At 42.4% G+C, this 18,299-nt stretch overlaps 1 protein-coding gene and 1 long non-coding RNA gene across 7 annotated transcripts in view; one reads left to right on the forward strand and one right to left on the reverse strand.

Annotated features, from left to right (window-relative positions):
* si:ch211-161h7.4 (zinc finger CCCH domain-containing protein 18) overlaps positions 1-11,158 on the forward strand; it is a 71,123-nt gene extending 59,965 nt beyond the window's left edge. For 4 of the 6 annotated variants that reach the window (XM_060044447.1, XM_060044448.1, XM_060044444.1 and 1 more), the window contains 2 exons: positions 6,168-6,258; positions 10,026-10,224. In XM_060044447.1, coding sequence (XP_059900430.1) covers positions 6,168-6,258; positions 10,026-10,096 — 162 coding nt within the window. In that variant the 3' untranslated portion in view covers positions 10,097-10,224. Of the gene's footprint in view, positions 1-6,167; positions 6,259-10,025 lie in introns of all 6 variants that reach the window. The other 2 variants (XM_060044443.1, XM_060044446.1) reach the window with 1 other exon arrangement.
* LOC132452094 (uncharacterized) lies at positions 10,153-12,542 on the reverse strand. The gene is made up of 2 exons (XR_009524236.1): positions 12,037-12,542; positions 10,153-10,884 (listed from the first exon to the last, which is right to left on the reverse strand). It is a non-coding gene; the product is annotated as an uncharacterized LOC132452094 (long non-coding RNA).
* Positions 12,543-18,299: the final 5,757 nt, after the last annotated feature.

Raw genomic sequence — 18,299 nt, forward strand, 5'->3', positions numbered from 1 at the left:
AACAGGCATCCTTGGTTAGAGTGGAGGGAAAAAAAGTTATAGGTAAATGTCAGCCAACATACAGTTGGTATACACAATTGAAATTCATAATGTTAATCACTATGCAAATGAGAGTATAGCTAATTCATGGTCATTTTTAAGGTGCAGTAATTTCACACTTTTACACAATTAAATTACTGTATGGTATGTTAGATAACAACAGTAAGAGCTCAAATTAGAGCAATTGAAAGAGTGAAACATTAGTCTCCTGTCATCTCCTTCTCATGCACTGGTTAGCCATGGATGTAAACAGTTCATTCAATTATTCTGAGTAGATTTTGTCCTTGTTTAGCATGTGCTATTGCTACTATAGATATACAAAGGACAACTTGTCATTTTTGTGTTCTATTTGTTCATACTGTTATTAAAACTGATAAACCTACTCAGCTTTCCATGATTGTTGATAATCGCTATACTCTTAAATCAGCGGGTTGTAGACCCCTGCGTTGGTGAGTGTGGTGCGACACCCCATAAGCGCCACACACGTACATGGGTTTCAATGGAATTTGTTTAGAGAAAAACAGAAAAAAAAAATCAAGGTTTAAATCGAAAATCGTCCATTAGTTAGAAAAAATCGAGATTTTATTTTTAGGCCAAATCGCCCAGCCCTACTCACAACATATAGACAGAAATTAAAATGATAAAAAACAGTTACAAGTAAATTAAAATTCATAAAAAACATCTACAAGTAAAATAAGTGGTCTGAAATGCTCTCATCGTAGATTTAAAAGCGTTCAAAGAAATCATTTCGGTTAATTTAAAATCTTTTTGCAGCCAGTTCCATGTGGTGGGAGCAGAGTGGACGAATGCCCTTTTTCCTGATTCAGTGCGGGCAAATGGAACTAACAGAAGCATCTGATTGTTTGAGCGCAGACTGTAAGAACCAATACTTTTCTGTGTTATTAAATTACAAATATATGATGGCAGTAGCCCAAGCATGGCCTTATAAATAAAAGTGCACCAATGTCCCAGCCTCCTGGTGGACAAAGAGGGCCAACCCACTCGAGAATACAATTCACAGTGATGGGTCAGGGCTCTACAGTTAGTGATAACAATAGCCGGTTCCATGTAATTCCTTGCATGCCTCCTGAAGGTGTCATACTGAAATATCTGGAGTTGCATGGCCTCACACACCTTTACATGAAAGGCACATAAGCGGTGTTTAAGAAAAGTCCAGTAGTGAGTTTCACATATTTGTATAATTGTAAAATGTTTACCTTTTGCAGTTGGATGAAGGAGGACCCTGTGAAGTAGGTAGCAGCCGAAAGTTGCAGGTTGCCGATGGGGGTATTTCCAACCATGGGCTGACTCTCCCAATGTCTGAAGTAACTGCAGTTTAGACATTGCTGAGTAAAAGCCACATACAGTAGGTACCGATCCTTCGCAGCCTCCCTTACACACGGGACAGTTTTCTAACAGCTGTTTGAGGCAACTTTCAAAGACAATATACCTCATTCGGTGTGGGCTGTGTCTCATACCTAACATAAGGCAGAAAACATAAGGCAGAATAATGTTAGAAATACTGTAAAACTGGAAGCCATACTACCAATCCCTATTCAATGCTGCTTTTAGTACGATGCAGCCAATGCTAAAAATTTACGAGACGTCAGTTTCCTCTGTAAGAACAGAGTCTCCAGGGTTGTATGCCGAGTCCAGCGGTTCTTTATGTGATTCATTTGAGGAGTCACTCCTCCCCTTCCTCCAACTCAAGCCGTGGTCTCTTGCTAGGTCGCCAGCCTGGGCCCTTTATTGGTGTTGAAGTCAGCAGTGAGTCTGGCAAATGAGCGTTTTTTCCGAAGTCTGCACTGACCGGAGACACCTGTGTCTGCATCGCTACAAATAACAGAAACAAATCGTATTAGAAACTGGAAATAATAATTTAGCTGTTGTTTTTTCCTTGGTATTGGAGTAACACTGCAGAGTAAACCTTTGTTACCCATCACACATACAAGAAGCCATTTGCAAATATATCATCATATCAATCATATCCTATTTGGTTATGAAGTTATTTAGCAGATGTTTTTATCGAATTGTTAGTAGAAAGTAATTATGTGATAAATGAACGTATGCAGGTGTTAGATTTCAGCTTATTTCTAAACTGTTCAGACAGACTCTGCGTTGTGTAGTTTCAGTCGTAGTAGTAATTCTTGAAGTCGAAATCAAAGCAGCTTGACAGGTTGGATTAGAGCAGGGGTTTTCAAAGTGTGAGAGAGTGAGCCCCCCCTCAGAGAAAAAAATTCAGCTGAGCCCCCCCCCCCCCCCCCCCCAATTTTTTTTTCTAAATACCTGTGTTTTGAAAGCTATTTTAATTATTTTACACATTTCAAACATCTCCGATCATAATTTTAAAACATTTGGAACATATTTTTGAAACATTTGAAACAATTTTTTTAACATATTTTTTAAACATATTTCTGAAACATTACAACATCTAGCACAGGGGTGTCAAACTCATTTTAGCTCAGGGGCCACATGGAGGATAATCTATTCCCAAGTGGGCCGGACCGGTAAAAATATGGCATAATTATGTAAAATTAAACATGCTGTGAGCACACCAAACACAGGTTTCCCATTTACTTCCGTGAATAAAAAGGACGATGACCATTTTTCTTAGAAAACACTGCACTCTGTGTCCACTTTTCGTCTTTTTGACAGAGACATTTTGGGGCAATGAGAGTGCCAAAGCGCATAATGTTGAAAGTATAAGGCAAAACGACAAGGTAGCTCCGGGCTAGCTGCACTACCTGTTTATACTTGCTCCCTGCTCAGCCCCGGTATAAAGTTTGCTTGCTTAACATAATTGCTATTGCGACTTCTAGTGGACACATTAAGAACAGCAGTTTCCTTCATTGAAAAATAGCAGATCATTTTACGTTACATTCCAAAGCGACTTCCAGTTACACACAATTGTCCAGTAGTTCAATGTACAACAAATTAATCAGTGCCAGTCAATGCAATCCATGTAATGCTAGGAAGGATTTTTATAAAAAACATTTTTTTTTTTTTTTTTTTTTTTTAACAATACTGTACTTCACAAAATCATCTCGCGGGCCGGATTAAACCCGTTTGCGGGCCTCAGGTTGTGTCTTAGAAGCTTGTACCCACAGATCGCCCCTCTTGATCCACAGCAATCTAAAGGCCTTCTCCGCTGTCTCTGTGGTGTTCTTCGAGGCCTTTCTCTTGCGTGCACCTGTGATTCCAAGCAGGCTGTTTGCTTTGCAGCGAGATCGCGCTGCGATTCCTCTACAGCCCACCTCTAATGGCACACACCGGGCACGCCACCCCCGGTGGCGGCACACCTCCACTAAGTTGGCATACCTGGCATGCTTACTCATTGGCTTCTTCCATGCGATCCTCCCAGGGAACTGTCAACTCCAGTAGGACCACCTGTTATATTGAATCCGAGAACAGGATTTTTTCCCAATTTTTCTTCACATTTCTCAGATTCGCAACTGCCAAAATAAGTTTTAATACAAAGACCGGCTTCTTTGTTAATGAAGCCGGTATTGTGAAACTCAAAACAACCGCCACAAACTCATTGCGTGTATTTACGATAACTTCATAGACGACTACTGACGTAACTGGGTCTTGAAGGGTTGTTGCATTTCGTAGGGGAAGAATTCCCATTCAAAAGCGAGGGCTCACTCAAAAGTGTGGGGTAGGGCCAAGGGGTGAATTGGGATTGGGCCTTAGTAAGTGGGCGTGGCAGAGAATAGTCATTGTCTGTGCTACTGTCCTATTGACAGTCTTAGTAAGTGGGCATGGCAGAGTAAAGTTGTTGAAGGGGTGGAGTGGATATGCAAGGGTATGGGGAAACTAGTCTAACAATGGGGCAGGTGAGCTTCTGCAGAAGACTGCTGCACCTGGGGAAGAAACTGTCCTAGAAACTGGGAAGGCGAGATGCCGCTGGGGTGGTTTGTTTGCCTCTCCCATGTGGCCATGGGAGAGGTAAAGGATAACCCTCTGGATTGCCTCCCTGTCCTGGGCTGTTCTGTTGCCGCCCCAGACTTGGATGACTCCGGTCAGTACGCATGCAATGATGCTGCGGTATGAGTTCCTAAGTGTTAGTGTGCTCAAGCCCCATCTTCCTAAGCCCTTAGAGAGCAGTGGCGTTCTTTTCTTCAGGAGGCCTCTGTATTGTGGTTCCAGGGTAGGTCGCCTGAGAGCTGCATCCATAGGAAACTGAAGCAGCTGAGGTCCTCTACCATGAATTGAGATCAGGGAGTGACTCCTTGTTCCTTTATTGATATAACCCATCATCTCTTTTGACGTGCTGACGTTCAGGGATAGGTAGTTTACCATACACCATGACACCTCCCGCCTTTAAGGCAAATTCAGAGGGATCATTGCAGGAGGTCCAGTCATCTGGGTCAGTGATGTAATAAAAATGTCTCAGGAGACAGGAGCCAGCTGGGTAGCCAGGCTGTTTAAGCCTCTGGATGGAATGCCATGGGGGCCAAGATCACTAGGTGGTACACAAATGCAGACCTCTTTGTAGTTGTTTGGTCTACAGACCACTTTGCTTTTGGTTTGGTCTGCAGACCTCTTTAGAGTTGGTTTGGTCTACAAACCTCTTTGGAGATGGTTTGTCTACAGACCTCTCTAGTTTCTTTGGTCTGCAGACCTCTCTGTAGTTGGTTTGGTCTGCAGACCTCTCTAGTTGGTTTTGGTCTGCAGACCTCTCTTAGTAGTTGGTTTGGTCTACAGACCTCTCTGTAGTTGGTTTGGTTTGCAGACCTCTCTAGTTGGTTTGGTCTACAGACCTCTCTGTAGTTGGTTTCGTCTGCAGACCTCTTTGTAGTTGGTTTGGTCTGCAGACCTCTCTTAGTAGTTGGTTTGGTCTGCAAACCGCTTTGTAGTTGGTTTGCAGACCTCTTTGTAGTTGGTTTGGTTTTCAGACCACTTTGTAGTTGGTTTGGTTTGCAGACTTCTCTGTATTTAGTTTGGTTTGCAGACCTCTCTGTAGTTGGTTTGGTCTACAGACCTCTGTAGTTGGTTTGGTCTGCAGACCTCTGTGTAGTTGGTTTGGTCTGCAGACCTCTTTGTAGTTGGTTTGGTTTGAAGAGCTCTCTGTATTTGGTTTGGTCTGCAGACCTCTTTGTAGTTGGTTTGGTCTACAGACCTCTCTGTAGTTGGTTTGGTCTACAGACCTCTCTTTGTAGTTGATGATGGCGTGCAGACCTCTTCGAAGTTGGTTTGGTCTGCAGACCTCTCTTTGTAGTTGGTTTGGTCTGCAAACTGCTTTGTAGTTGGTGTGGTCTGCAGACCTCTCTGTAGTTGGTTTGGTCTACAGACCTCTCTGTAGTTGGTTTGGTCTGCAGACCTCTCTGTAGTTGGTTTGGTCTGCAAACCGCTTTGTAGTTGGTTTGGTTTGCAGACCTCTCTGTAGTTGGTTTGGTTTGCAGACCTCTCTGTAGTTGGTTTGGTCTACAGACCTCTGTAGTTGGTTTGGTCTACAGACCTCTCTGTAGTTGGTTTGGTCTGCAGACTTCTCTTTGTAGTTGATGATGGCGTGCAGACCTCTTCGAAGTTGGTTTGTTCTGCAGACCTCTCTTTGTAGTTGGTTTGGTCTGCAAACCGCTCTGTAGTTGGTGTGGTCTGCAGACCTCTCTGTAGTTGGTTTGGTCTACAGACCGCTCTGTAGTTGGTTTCGTCTGCAGACCTCTTTGTAGTTGGTGTGGCTTGCAGACCTCTCTGTAGTTGGTTTGGTCTACAGACCTCTCTGTAGTTGGTTTGGTCTACAGACCTCTCTGTAGTTGGTTTGGTCTAAGGACCTCTCTGTAGTTGGTTTGACCTCTCTTTGTAGCTGATGATGGTGTGCAGACCTCTTTAAAGTTGGTTTGGTCTACAGACCTCTCTTTGTAGTTGGTTTGGTCCGCTGACATCTCTTTATAGTTGTTTTCAGGATTCTTTGGTCAGGAACCCCCTGGTTTTTATGCTTGGATTGCAGCTGCTGTTGAAATTCCTCAGTGGCAGAATCAGCATAACATTACGGTCCGTAGCAGAAGTTTTAAAATGGCCTCAGTGGAGAACATTAATTACCGTTCAAATTATAACTCTTTGTTTGCATTTCGGTTGTTGATCTGAATTCTGGCCCCTTGTCAACATTTCTGTTGTGTGTTTTCCAGGTCTTCTACGTGTCGACCAGCCACGTGCTTCTGACCCTGAACGCGGTGGACTTCCGCTACAAGGGCGGCCAATCCTTCGTGGTCCCATGTGGTAAGTGTCTTGTCTCCTGCATGATCACCTCCTGGTTGCAGCTCCAGCCATCAGTGTGGATAAACTGGACTTTGGCAGCCCACCACACACAAGTTTTTCCTATCACCGCTTTCCAGTGAGGCCGTATTCCATCCAGTGTTCTCCCTGTACTTGTGCAAGCAAAACAAAATTATAAAATAGATTGCAATATTTTGCAATATGAAATTGCGATATATTGCATTATAAATTTTTGTTTGCAATATAGAATGGTCTGGCAGAGGTTCGGAGAGGCTCAGGCTGACCTGATCCATCAACGTGACTTAAGGGAATCTCCGCTAAGTAACAATGGCAATTTGTCGGACTAAAGGCAACCACACACCGGACCAACTGCCCAAATCGCGTCGGTAAATGAAGTCGGGCTATTTAATCTGGCCGACTCGAACACCGACATGGGCGGCACACACCTACGGGATTACAGCCGAAACCGTACGTTCCGCGGTTGCGCAAGATGTAATATCTCCAAAACAGGCGGCGATAATCTGTATTGTGGGCCAAAAAACACGAAAACCGGAAATAGCAGGTCCTCTCTAGACCAAAACACAGAGCACAGCGACGGTCTATCCTCCACCATGGCGATGAATTGTTTCTCGAGCTCTTCGATCCACATTATTCAATCCAAGGTCAACAATAAAACGATGCCAAACAATGCGTTGAGAGAGTGTGTCGACATCTTCTTCGATTACACTTTTTATCTGGTATGTTTACCATCCTCACTTCCGGGCTTCACTGATTTGCTAGTCAAGCTGCTAGCCCTCCACCAATCAGAATGGTAAAAGAATGACCGACTAGAATGGCCGATTACACATGTTGAATCGGCTGAAATGAAAGCCGACGTGGCCGATTTGAGCGACCACACCAAATAGACTCATGTCACCGACGCCGATTTTCTCACCAACGCTGATTTTCGGTCCGGTGTGGGCTTGCCTTAAATCATGGTTTCTCAACGGGGGCGGTACCGCTCCCATGGGGGCGTTCGCACAACCTAGGGGGGTGCTGGGAACGTGATTCCAATTTTCGGGGGGGGTTTGAAACTTTTTTTTTTTTTTTTTTTTTTTTGGTGAAATAGGCTACCTGAAATAAATAGCCTATTTTCATTTATTGGTTTCTAACCCCGCTACCGTCTCAGCTACTTTTTACTGTCTATGCGCAGTGGAACATTGATAATACAGCGAGGTATCGTCATGATCTCTATAGTAACGCTGATAAACATAACCCAAGTTTGAGGGTTAACAGGTCAATAACCAACACAACACAAACATGGCCGATAGCAAGAAAAAATATCAAATTTAGTTTCATAGCCCGTTTTTCTTCCTCTTGTTCAGTTCCAGCTGCTCTGAGCGTAGTCTCCACGAAAAGGCTGTTGCATTTCAAATACAAAATATATAGGCCTTATTAGGCCTCTGCGTGCGATCTGTTTTTGTGGAGTGGCATTGCGGGAGTCCAACCATCTCTCTCTCTCTCTCTCTCTCTCTCTCTCTCTCTCTCTCTCTCTCTCTCTCTCTCTCTCTCTCTCTCTCTCTCTCTCTCTCTCTCTCTCTCTCTCTCTCTCTCTCTCTCTCTCTCTCTCAAAGTTTAATTGCATGTCATGAACATTCATTAATAATTTTTGCACCAAAACCGACTCAGAGGGCATTCACTGCTATTAGTGATCAATGAAAAACGATGCACTGACAACTTTAAGCAATATAACACGAGTGTGAGTGGGGTTGTTAGTTTATTTTTTATTTTTTTATTGGAGGGGGGGTGGGGCGCCAGAGGATCAGGGTAAGGTCAGGGGGGCATTTGCTCAAAAAAGGTTGAGAACCACTGCCTGGCTTACTTGAGCGGTGTTTTGTAATTTTCTTTATATCAGAGAAATTAGGCCCAACAATTGACTTTTTATATAATAAATATGTCTTACAATATCCCTAGAACCCAAATATAACTTGCAAAAACCCATGCTAAAGTTAATGTTAATATTAATGTTACTGATAAGCCTTTGCCACAATGACAAAGACACTGCTGCATGGGAAATTGCAGCATGATCCATGATTCGACATTCACGGTTCTTGGCTGGTTACATATCTCGTGAGCGAGCGTAATCCACGATAACGTAAGCCTGGCTTGAACTAACCTGAGCAAGCTGAACTGGGTTGATGGAACAGATTTAGCCTCAAGTGGAAGTTGGCGTTGGTTCTAACCGGGCTTAATCAACTAAGCGCTGCTTTCGTTAGCGACTTTGATGGAATACCCCCTAGGTCTGTTGTCTTTTTGTGTTGTTCGTTTGTTTTGCTGTGTCGATGTTGGTCCAGTGTTTCCCCTAATATGCACTTGCTAAGTGAATATAGGCCGCCTACATGCCGCAACTACTGAGCGGAGAGGAGAGCTTCAACTTATCTCTTTAAAAAACAAATGTTATATTATTTTGCGCTATGGACGCTTCATATCCAGGTCAATTCACACACTAGTGAGTAAAGCATATAAACGGAGAGGAGAGCTCCGTCTTATCTCTTTAAAAAACAAATGTTATATTATTTTGCGCTTCGGACACTTCATATCCAGGTCAACTCACACTTGGTAGTAAAGCATATGAATGGAGAAGAGAGGAGAGCTCCGTCTTCTCTTCAGAAACAAATATTATTATGCGCTACAGACGCTTCATATCCAGGTCAATTCACACACCTGTGATTAAAGCATATAAACGGAGAGGAACATCTGTAAGGTTGGAAATAAATTGGCAGATTCTGAGTTTGCGGTTCAATAGATCAGTGAAACATCGTTGCGAAACAATTGACACCTCTAGCTAAATGTAGTAACCTAGAGAACCAGTTACAATCTTGTTTTTATCCAAACGAGGCGTCTTTAGCGATCAGTGAATTGCATTGGCTCTATGAGCTGTCGGCTTTCAGACAAGAGCTTAGGGACCGTCTGCAAATAGCAAAACTGAATATTCAATAGCGTCGCCATTATTGACGCTAGAGCCCCGAACTCGTTCCATAGAGGGATGGCCTCTTTATGTTCCTACAACCTTTAGTTTTATAAAATATATATTTTCTTATGAGTTTTTTTTATTTAGGAACAATTTCAATAGCGTTGCCATTATTGACTCTAGAGCCCAAAAACGTTTTCAATGTAGGCATGGGCTCTTTGTGGTCTTACTGCAACCTTTAGTTTTGAAAAATATATCTCAACTTATTTTTAAGGAATTTATTTTTAAAGAAATGTCAAACATTTTTCTTTAGCAACAATTTCAATAGTGTCGCCATTGACTCGAGACCCAAAACTTGTTCGATATGGGCATGGCCTCTTTATGGTCCTACTATACAACCTTTGTTATGGGGAGAGTGGAGAGAGTTGGAAGATGCATGGGTTTGTGGCACAGACGTTTGATTGTTGGGGTTTTACTGTATAGGGTGGTTGTTGATATAATATATTTGTTAAATAAATTTAAATTGTTTTAAAGATTATACTTGTTCAATCTCTGCATATTTCTCCTGCTCATTAGTGTGCATAAATGTCTTGTAAGTACTTGGCCTCAAGAGCCCTTCTGGTGCCGGCAGATGCATAGACACCTCCCGGCAGGGTGCGCTTTGTGAGCGCACCAAAGAATTTGCGAGCGGGAAAATGGAGTTGCTGCTGCAACTCCATCCTAGCGGAAACACTGGTCTTGATGTGTTGATGTTGTTCAGTTGTGTTGTGATGATGTTTCTCTGCTGTCTTGTGTTGACGTGTTGTTTTGTTGTGTACAGGACAAGCCTACAGCCTTGAGAACTCGGGAGACGAGCCTGCTCTCCTCTTCTTCTCACGGGTACAGGTCTAGAGCCCGGGGTGGCCGTGTGGTCCAGGACACACACACAGGTTATGTTTAGTTAAGTATTTAGCAGTTTGCCTCTAGGTGGCAATGTTTACCCCTTCTTATAAATAAAATCAGATTCAAGTCCAGAACAAGTGCTGCTACATTTATTGAGAAACATTTGTTATCAAGGAATGAAGGTACATTTTTGTATGAGTTGTATTTTTGTCATTGTTATGACCGCATGGCTCAAGCATGACATAACAAATAGTAGTGTGTTATGGACTGGTGTAGTGAGAATGTGCAACAAAACTAAAATAAAGAAGAAGAGGGTTTGGCAACAGCAGCTGCTCACCCAGGCAGCGAGAGACCGAAAGGCTGGATGTCTTCCTCTTATAGGCCAATCAGGTGCACCTGCTGCATCCCCCACCCCACAGGGTGTGGTGGGGGACCGCCACACATGGTATGAGGTACCAGGGGGACGTAACACCCTCCCCCTTAAAACAGAGGCTCAATATATGTGGCATCTGTTGTGTACAAGCCCTATACCAATCCCTCATGTTCCTCATCTCAACCCCTCAGCAACTTGGTACCTAGAAGCATTTAAGAGAGATCAGGACAAACAACTAAGACAGACAGGAAACATATATAAGCATGTACAGTAAAACTGAAGTAAGACGCGCAAGATGAAGCGTCAGCCATTATATCCTCAGAGCCTTTTATATGGCGAATATCCAGACTAAATGGCTGCAAGAACAACACCTACATCATCCAAGTCTCTTAGCAAGCAATAGTAGCTGGTGGCTACCAATGTGCTTGTAGATTTTAAAATATAAATATTTTAAATCAAAATACCTAGTTAAAACTCATCACCATACATACCAACTCATCACCATACATACCAACTCTTTCCCATACATACCAACTCTTTCCCATACATACCAACCAACCATCTCTTTTCCATACCAACCAACCATCTCTTTTCCCTACCAACCAACTATCTCTTTTCCCTACCAACCAACCATCTCTTTTCCATACCAACCAACCATCTCTTTTCCATACCAACCAACCATCTCTTTTCCATACCAACCAACCAACTCTTTTCCATACCAACCAACCATCACTTTTCCATACTGTAGAATGTTGGTGTATTTTAGTGTCTCTCTGTTGTTCACATTTCTAGTCTAGGGACAGGCCAGGGCCTCTCTTACTGATACAAGGTGTTCCTCAACATTCTGCCATTGTTATGTCTCAACAAGGTTGAACCGACCTGGTCCTCCGGGACATAGCCAGGGCCAGATACCTTATCAATGCTGAGAGTGCGTCTGTTTTCGTGTTATTCATATATCCCCTTTTTGTATAATACTCGCCCCAACCCTTTGGTTCGACGAGAAGAGGGTTCGACAGCCAAGGAACAAGTCATCAAACGGCTCCTCAATGGGTCCACTATAGATTATTCAACCTAAGTCTGTATCTCGCTGTATTACATCCTGGAATAAACCATCTATTCAACCCTCTGATCCAACCTGTCAAGTTGCTTTGATTTCGACTTCAAGAATTACTACCACGACGAAAAATACACAACGCAGAGTCTGTCTGAACAGTTTAGAAATAAGCTGAAATCTAACAAAACTCATCACCATACATACCAACTCTTTCCCATACATACCAACTCTTTCCCATACATACCAACCAACCATCTCTTTTCCATACCAACCAACCATCTCTTTTCCCTACCAACCAACCATCTCTTTTCCATACCAACCAACCATCTCTTTTCCATACCAACCAACCATCACTTTTCCATACCAACCAACCAACTCTTTTCCCTACCAACCAACCAACTCTTTTCCATACCAACCAACCAACTCTTTTCCATACCATTCTCTACTGTAAGCCAAACACATCAACGGTCCACAAATGCTTGATCAATAGTACCAATAACCACCACTTGACAGGCCACAAACTTCAAAGCAATCAAAATAATCATTTAGAGGCCTATACTGACAATAACATCCAATAACAGTAACCAATAACCTATTATCAGCTATAATGCCTCGACTCAGAACAGTGAGGGATAACTATCAGAGCTGCACCGTATCTAACTGGAAGTAGAAGTCCCTATCTAGCTACCAACTAGTCTTCGGTGTGCCCTCATGCAATTTGATTGCTAGCAACTCGGGGTGTAACGGTACATGTATTTGTATTGAACCGTTTCGGTACGGGGTGCTCGGTTCGGTGCAGAGGCGTACCGAAAGAGTTTCAATACGGACATATTAAGTAGAGGACCGCATGTGTGGAACATGCTGCGGCCGCACATGCACAGTTGCGCACACCGTAGCTGTGTTTGAAATCGTTCCCTATTCACTCACTCACTATTCCCTATGTAGTGTTCATGATATAGTGCACTATTTAGGGAACGAACAAACGAGAATTCGGATACTACGCTGAACATTTCTAAACGTCATTTGCGTCAGTATTGCGCCGGGTATTTGTGTGACGCAGACAGATGCGCCCACGTCATGTAATCAAACCGGGCACTCACGAGGAAAGCTGGATGTTGTATTGATGTTGAATCTTACATTTCCTTGTTCAAGTTTTTTTTTAATTAATTTTAAATGTTAAATATTCTATGTTAAATCCCAAATAAATTGTTGACATTTCTAAACGAAAGCCGGAGACTCCATCATTACATTTATTCGTTTTCGGTTATTCAGCTTCTTCTCCTCCGGAAAAACACGACTGCATTGCATTGTGGTATACGGGAGCAACATGTAGGGTACATCGTATGTACACTCAAATTTTGGGTATCATTATCCTGCAGATAATGTGGATAAGGAGATTTTTCTGGCAAAAAACTGATAGAAAGTCATCAGGGCTAAAGATTGGGGGGAGTAAAAAATAATTTGAGCAACAACTGGAAACTGTTTAGTGTTGCAATTGTTCATTGTTGCACATTGGATTGAGAAAAGATTTGTTTTTAAAGAAACAGTCTGAGCCTTATTCATGTTATTTAATCTGAGCAACAAATTGAAACTGTTTAGTGTTGCAATTGTTCATTGTTGCACATTAGATAATATATTTAAAAAAAAAAACAGTCTGAGCCAATGTTATTTATTTTTATTTCTACATTTCAGAATCTTTATATTTTTGAGCAGAATTATATTTTTGTATTGTCTAATGTTCCTATTGTAAAAAGCACAAAAGTGTGTTATGAACAACTTGAAGCACATGTTATGAAGCACATTTCTATTATTTAGCATTTAGATTTCTTACTGTACCGAAAATGAACCGAACCGTGACCTCAAAACCGAGGTACGTACCGAACCGAGATTTTTGTGTACCGTTACACCCCTACTAGCAACCCCAGCGCGTTTTACACACCTAATAACAAACAAAACAAAAACAGCGTTAAGCGCTCTACTCCTACACGGGGGTTCACTTAGCTCGTATCTAACCAACTCGCTTCAGTGACGTTTAACAAAACAATCCCATGCCACTCACCGACCAGCCGAGGATCATAACCAGTAACCAGGTCACCAGAAAGGAAGGAAAACTCCCACCAATCCTTCCCACAAGCTCTCCCTTTTTGCAATCCGCAAGCCAAACAAATCAATTAGTTAAATCAATAGTAATGCAAACAAACAGGCCAACTCAATAACCCATATTCAAACAAACAAAAGATCAAAACTACCAATTAACCAAATATGCAACCAAGCAAAACAATTAACCAACTACTCAAACACTGCGAGTCTCCCAACAATATCACTCTCAAACTAACTATACGGGCTTTGGTGTAATATGAAAAAAACCTTACCAAGTCCTATCCCAGACCAGCCCCCAATTTGTTATGACCGCATGGCTCAAGCATGACATAACAAATAGGGAGACACGCAGTGAACAAGTTTCTGTACATTTATTCAGAATATAAGCCCTAACAAGGAAATTAAGTATCAGTGTAGATGGCAGCTTAACTATATGTAGTGTGTTATGGACTGGTGTAGTGAGAATGTGCAACAAAACCAAAATAAAGAAGAGGGTTTGGCAACAGCAGCTGCTCTCACCCAGGCAGCGAGAGACCGAAAGGCTGGATGTCTTCCTCCTTTATAGGCCAATCAGGCAAATCAGGCGCACCTCCTGCATAAAAGGGAAGAGCCAAATGGCCCAAGTGGGAAAACAGCGCCGCCATGGTATGAGTTACCAGGGGGACGTAACAGTCATACTGTCCTGACCTATTGTAAGATTAAGAAAAAAACTGAAATAGTTTGAATCATTGGGTGTATCATAACCCTTTTTTTATTTTATTTTTGAAGAGTATAGTCAAAGAGAAAGAAAGTTAGAGAGAAAGATATAAAGTGGGGAAATTAAAGGGGAACAGTGCCTGTATGGGGACAATCCACAGTACATACAAACAATATTTTACATGTCTTTATTTTTTTAAATGTACATTAACCATTTATCCCAGCCTTTAGAAAATGAGTCTTCCTTAGTTTTTAGTCTATATGTGAGTCTCTTGTTTGAATGTCACCGATAATGTTGAGCCATTGTCTGCAGTCAGGTGCAACCGACTGGAGCCAGTTCTTAGTGATTACCTTTTTTTTCTGCAGCAAGAAGAATCTTAATCAAATATTCGTCACCTTTGTGCACAGTTCCTTCCATATGTCCCAGGTATAGGACAAGACAAGTTCGGGGGATTTTGTATCCTAGAACCTCGCACAGCACGACATGGATATGTTCCCAGAATGGTTGAATTTTACTGCAGCTACAAAACACATGTGTATGGTTAGGATCCATAAAGTTGCACAGTCTCCAGCACGGTTGTTGTGAATTCATTTGTTTGCTAGTAATCTTGGGCGTAATAAAGAAACAAATTTGTTTTTTCCGAGTGAATTCTCCCCATCCATGTGACTGTGTAGTTGTCTGGTGTATTTTCCACATATCATTCCACATGGTGTCCGGGATCTCTTCACTCAGTTCTTTTCCCCATTTAGCTTTGACATATAATGTTGAATCTTTCTTAGCTTCCATCAAACAAGAATAAAGAGTTGACACAGCTCTGGGAGTGACACCATTGTAGGATTGAACAACCACTTTTACCATAGGATGTATCTCATCAGCATGCTTCTTAATTATTTTTATATAGTAATCCCTCATTTGTAAGAATCTGAATAAGTCCTGATTTTTTAGGCCATAAGTCTCTTTTAAATCTTGAAAGTTTCTCATTTCACCCTTTTGGATAACCTTGCACATCACGGTTATACCCATCTCAGTCCACTGTTTGAATCTTGTATCAGAAGTTCCCGGTGTGAATTCTTTATCAAAAGCTACCCATTTTAATAGACCAAGTTCCCTTCCCACTTTAAGTAGTTTGATAAAAGTGGTTTGATAACCCATGTATTTAAGGTAAAAGTTGTTATTGGGTCTAATTCCTCCTCTTCTTTAGTATGGGCGGGAATTTCTCTTTGCCCTATGTGTGGCTAAACCAGGGGCCCAGATGTAGGCATTTCAATATCTTTGCAACAAGCTACATAATCAACATTACGTCAGTAAATAAGCGGCCGAAATTGTGCTGCGATAAAGTCCTCCCTGAAGTTAGGAAGTGCCAACCCCCCCCCCCCCTTGTCTTTTTTTGCAAGGGGGGGTTGTCATTTTCACTGCATTCATCCTGTCGGTAAGGCTGAATTGATTTAGCTTTCCAATTTAATTTTAATTCTTCAAGTTCTTCATTTGGAGAGCAGTAAAACATACATTTTGAGTTTTAGATATGTTTATTTTGTAACCCGAGTACACCCGAATGTTCTAAAATTTGAATAAGTTTCATAAAGGAGTTTACTGGATCTTTTAATATGAACGGAATGATGCACACTCTGATGTGATTCCTTGGCTGCATTGGATTCTTGATGAAGGGTTCTGGCATGGAACAACTGCTTGCCGTGGCATTTGGTGGCATCGCCAACATTCTCAATGGAAAATCCTGGACAAATGCACTGCGTGCATTAGGGGTGGGGAAAATAATCGATTCTTCGATGCAGATAAATTAATGATCAGATTTTATTTATTTTTTTGCCTGCTGCACCAGAGAGGGGTAATTTTTGTAATTTTTAAATTATTGAATTTATCTTCAGTCTGTATTGGCCAATCTGATTTGTCTTGACACGATTGCGATTCAGCCTACGCATAGCATGCGCGCAAACTCACAGCCAGACACAAAAACTCCTTCTAATTCAAGAGCAGCTTTTCCTTTAATGACATAGAAAAGAAAGATTAGAAATAAAATAAAACGGAACCCTATTTTTTGCATGCTTCCATATTGTGTTATAATGCAAGCTGCATTGATTATTGCATTGTTCATAGAAAGTCATATTTACGACAAAAGCTTTCTCTCTTATGAAATATTAGATAAGTTAATTCATCTGTTGTCTTTAATGATCATCACAAAAGTAGGAAGTGATTAGCAAACTCTGAGTAGCAAACCCAGATGTATATATTTTTGAAAATCACGCATGGAAATGTACATAAAAAAAATTGTTTCATCGAGATGCATCGATAATCGCATCAGAATCGAATCGTTGACCTCATAATCGGAATCGAATCGTAATGTGCCAAGAGATTCCCACCCCTAGCGTGCATATCGGATGCTTATGGCTGTACTCCTGCAAGATCTTCTGCAAGATGGACCAGAGACTGATGCTGCTATCACAGAATATCTGGACAAGGCACGTGATCACCCCACAGGCAGGCTTTGGGTGGACTGCCTGATTCGTCCCACCTCCATCGCACTTAATTTCCTTCGTGCAGAGAGACAGGGAGACTTCTTCCTACAGCAGCACTGTCTCGGGCAGATGATCCCGTACTTCTTTGCTGCTGGGCACCATAATTATGGGTGGTATATCACTTGGTACCTAAGGATGGCGAAGAACCTTCCACATGATGCCAAGGATAACCTCTTAGCAGGGGCTCACGTCTGTCGCCATTCTGATGGTGGAACTGCTGTACCTGCTGACCAGTTTGGTGAGCAGACCTACATTACATACATGGAGGCCCTCTTTGCTCGACTCTTAGTCGTGGGGCAGCAGCATGGCATAGAGTTGAAATATGTTTTTGATCATGAGCACAGTCCAGTTCCACCATCACTCATTGATGAATTTGGTTGCCTGAGGAAGGGTGACAAGTCTGTCCTTGTCAAAAGATTGGGAGTACCTGATGAAAATGCTCCACTTCCCAATGTTGTTCTAGTTGATGGAAGTCAGTTGCTCTATCACATTGTCTGGCCAGTGGCAGGTACGATTAAGGACATTACCTCAAGCATCAATACTCTCCAATGCCTATACTGCAGTTGGAGTTAATGAGACCCTCGTCATCTTTGACCGGTACAATGAACCCACTGCTAAGGATCATGAGAGGAGAAGGCGAGGAGGAATTGGTGCAATTGATTATAAGCTGACAGTCAACACACCCCTTCCTTGTCGAGAAGCTGTGATGAAGAGCACATCAACTAAGACACAGTTATCGCGCCTTCGGTGCACATTTGACCTCACCACTACTAACATTTTATTTGTGAACCACACACTGCATTGTGAAGCATGAGGAGGCTGACATCAACCGCATTAGCTACATGCTGCAAGCAGCTGAAGCAGGGGCTCTGACAATACGTATCCTAAATGATGACACTGACGTATTTGTTCTGTTGGTGTACTGGGCATGGAAGGCCAATGTTCAATCAACAGTGCAGATGGAGAAGTGGAATGGCACCATCCTGGATATAAATGCCACCATCAGAGGATTGGGTGACAGATGTCAAGGTCTCCTGGGGATGCATGCGCTGTCGGGATGTGACACTGCTTCCTATCCCTGTGGGAAGGGCAAGACATCTGTGCTGAAAGTACTCCTAGGAAAAAACATTCCTGGTCTCAATACATCGCTTGGGGAACCTGATGCCACTCATCGTGACCTAAAAGATACTGGGACCGAGTTCTTTATCGCACTGTATGGGCAGAAGCAGGCCAAGTCGATGAATAACACTCACTACCAGATCTACAGTCGCAGCAAAAAGCCTCCCAAACTTAAGAAGCTTCCTCCAACTGATGCCAACCTGATGCTGCACATACTGCGTGCTCATCTTCAGGTCATGTTGTGGAAGGCTGCAGGTCAGAGAGAGCCTCCTGCAGGGGCCAGAGACATCAGTAAGTTTTGGTTGGAGGTTGCTAAAGAAGGGGCTGTCATGCCCGCT

The sequence above is a fragment of the Gadus macrocephalus genome, chromosome 23 (genome assembly GCF_031168955.1).
Source record: "Gadus macrocephalus chromosome 23, ASM3116895v1".
Taxonomy (NCBI): Eukaryota; Metazoa; Chordata; class Actinopteri; order Gadiformes; family Gadidae; genus Gadus; species Gadus macrocephalus.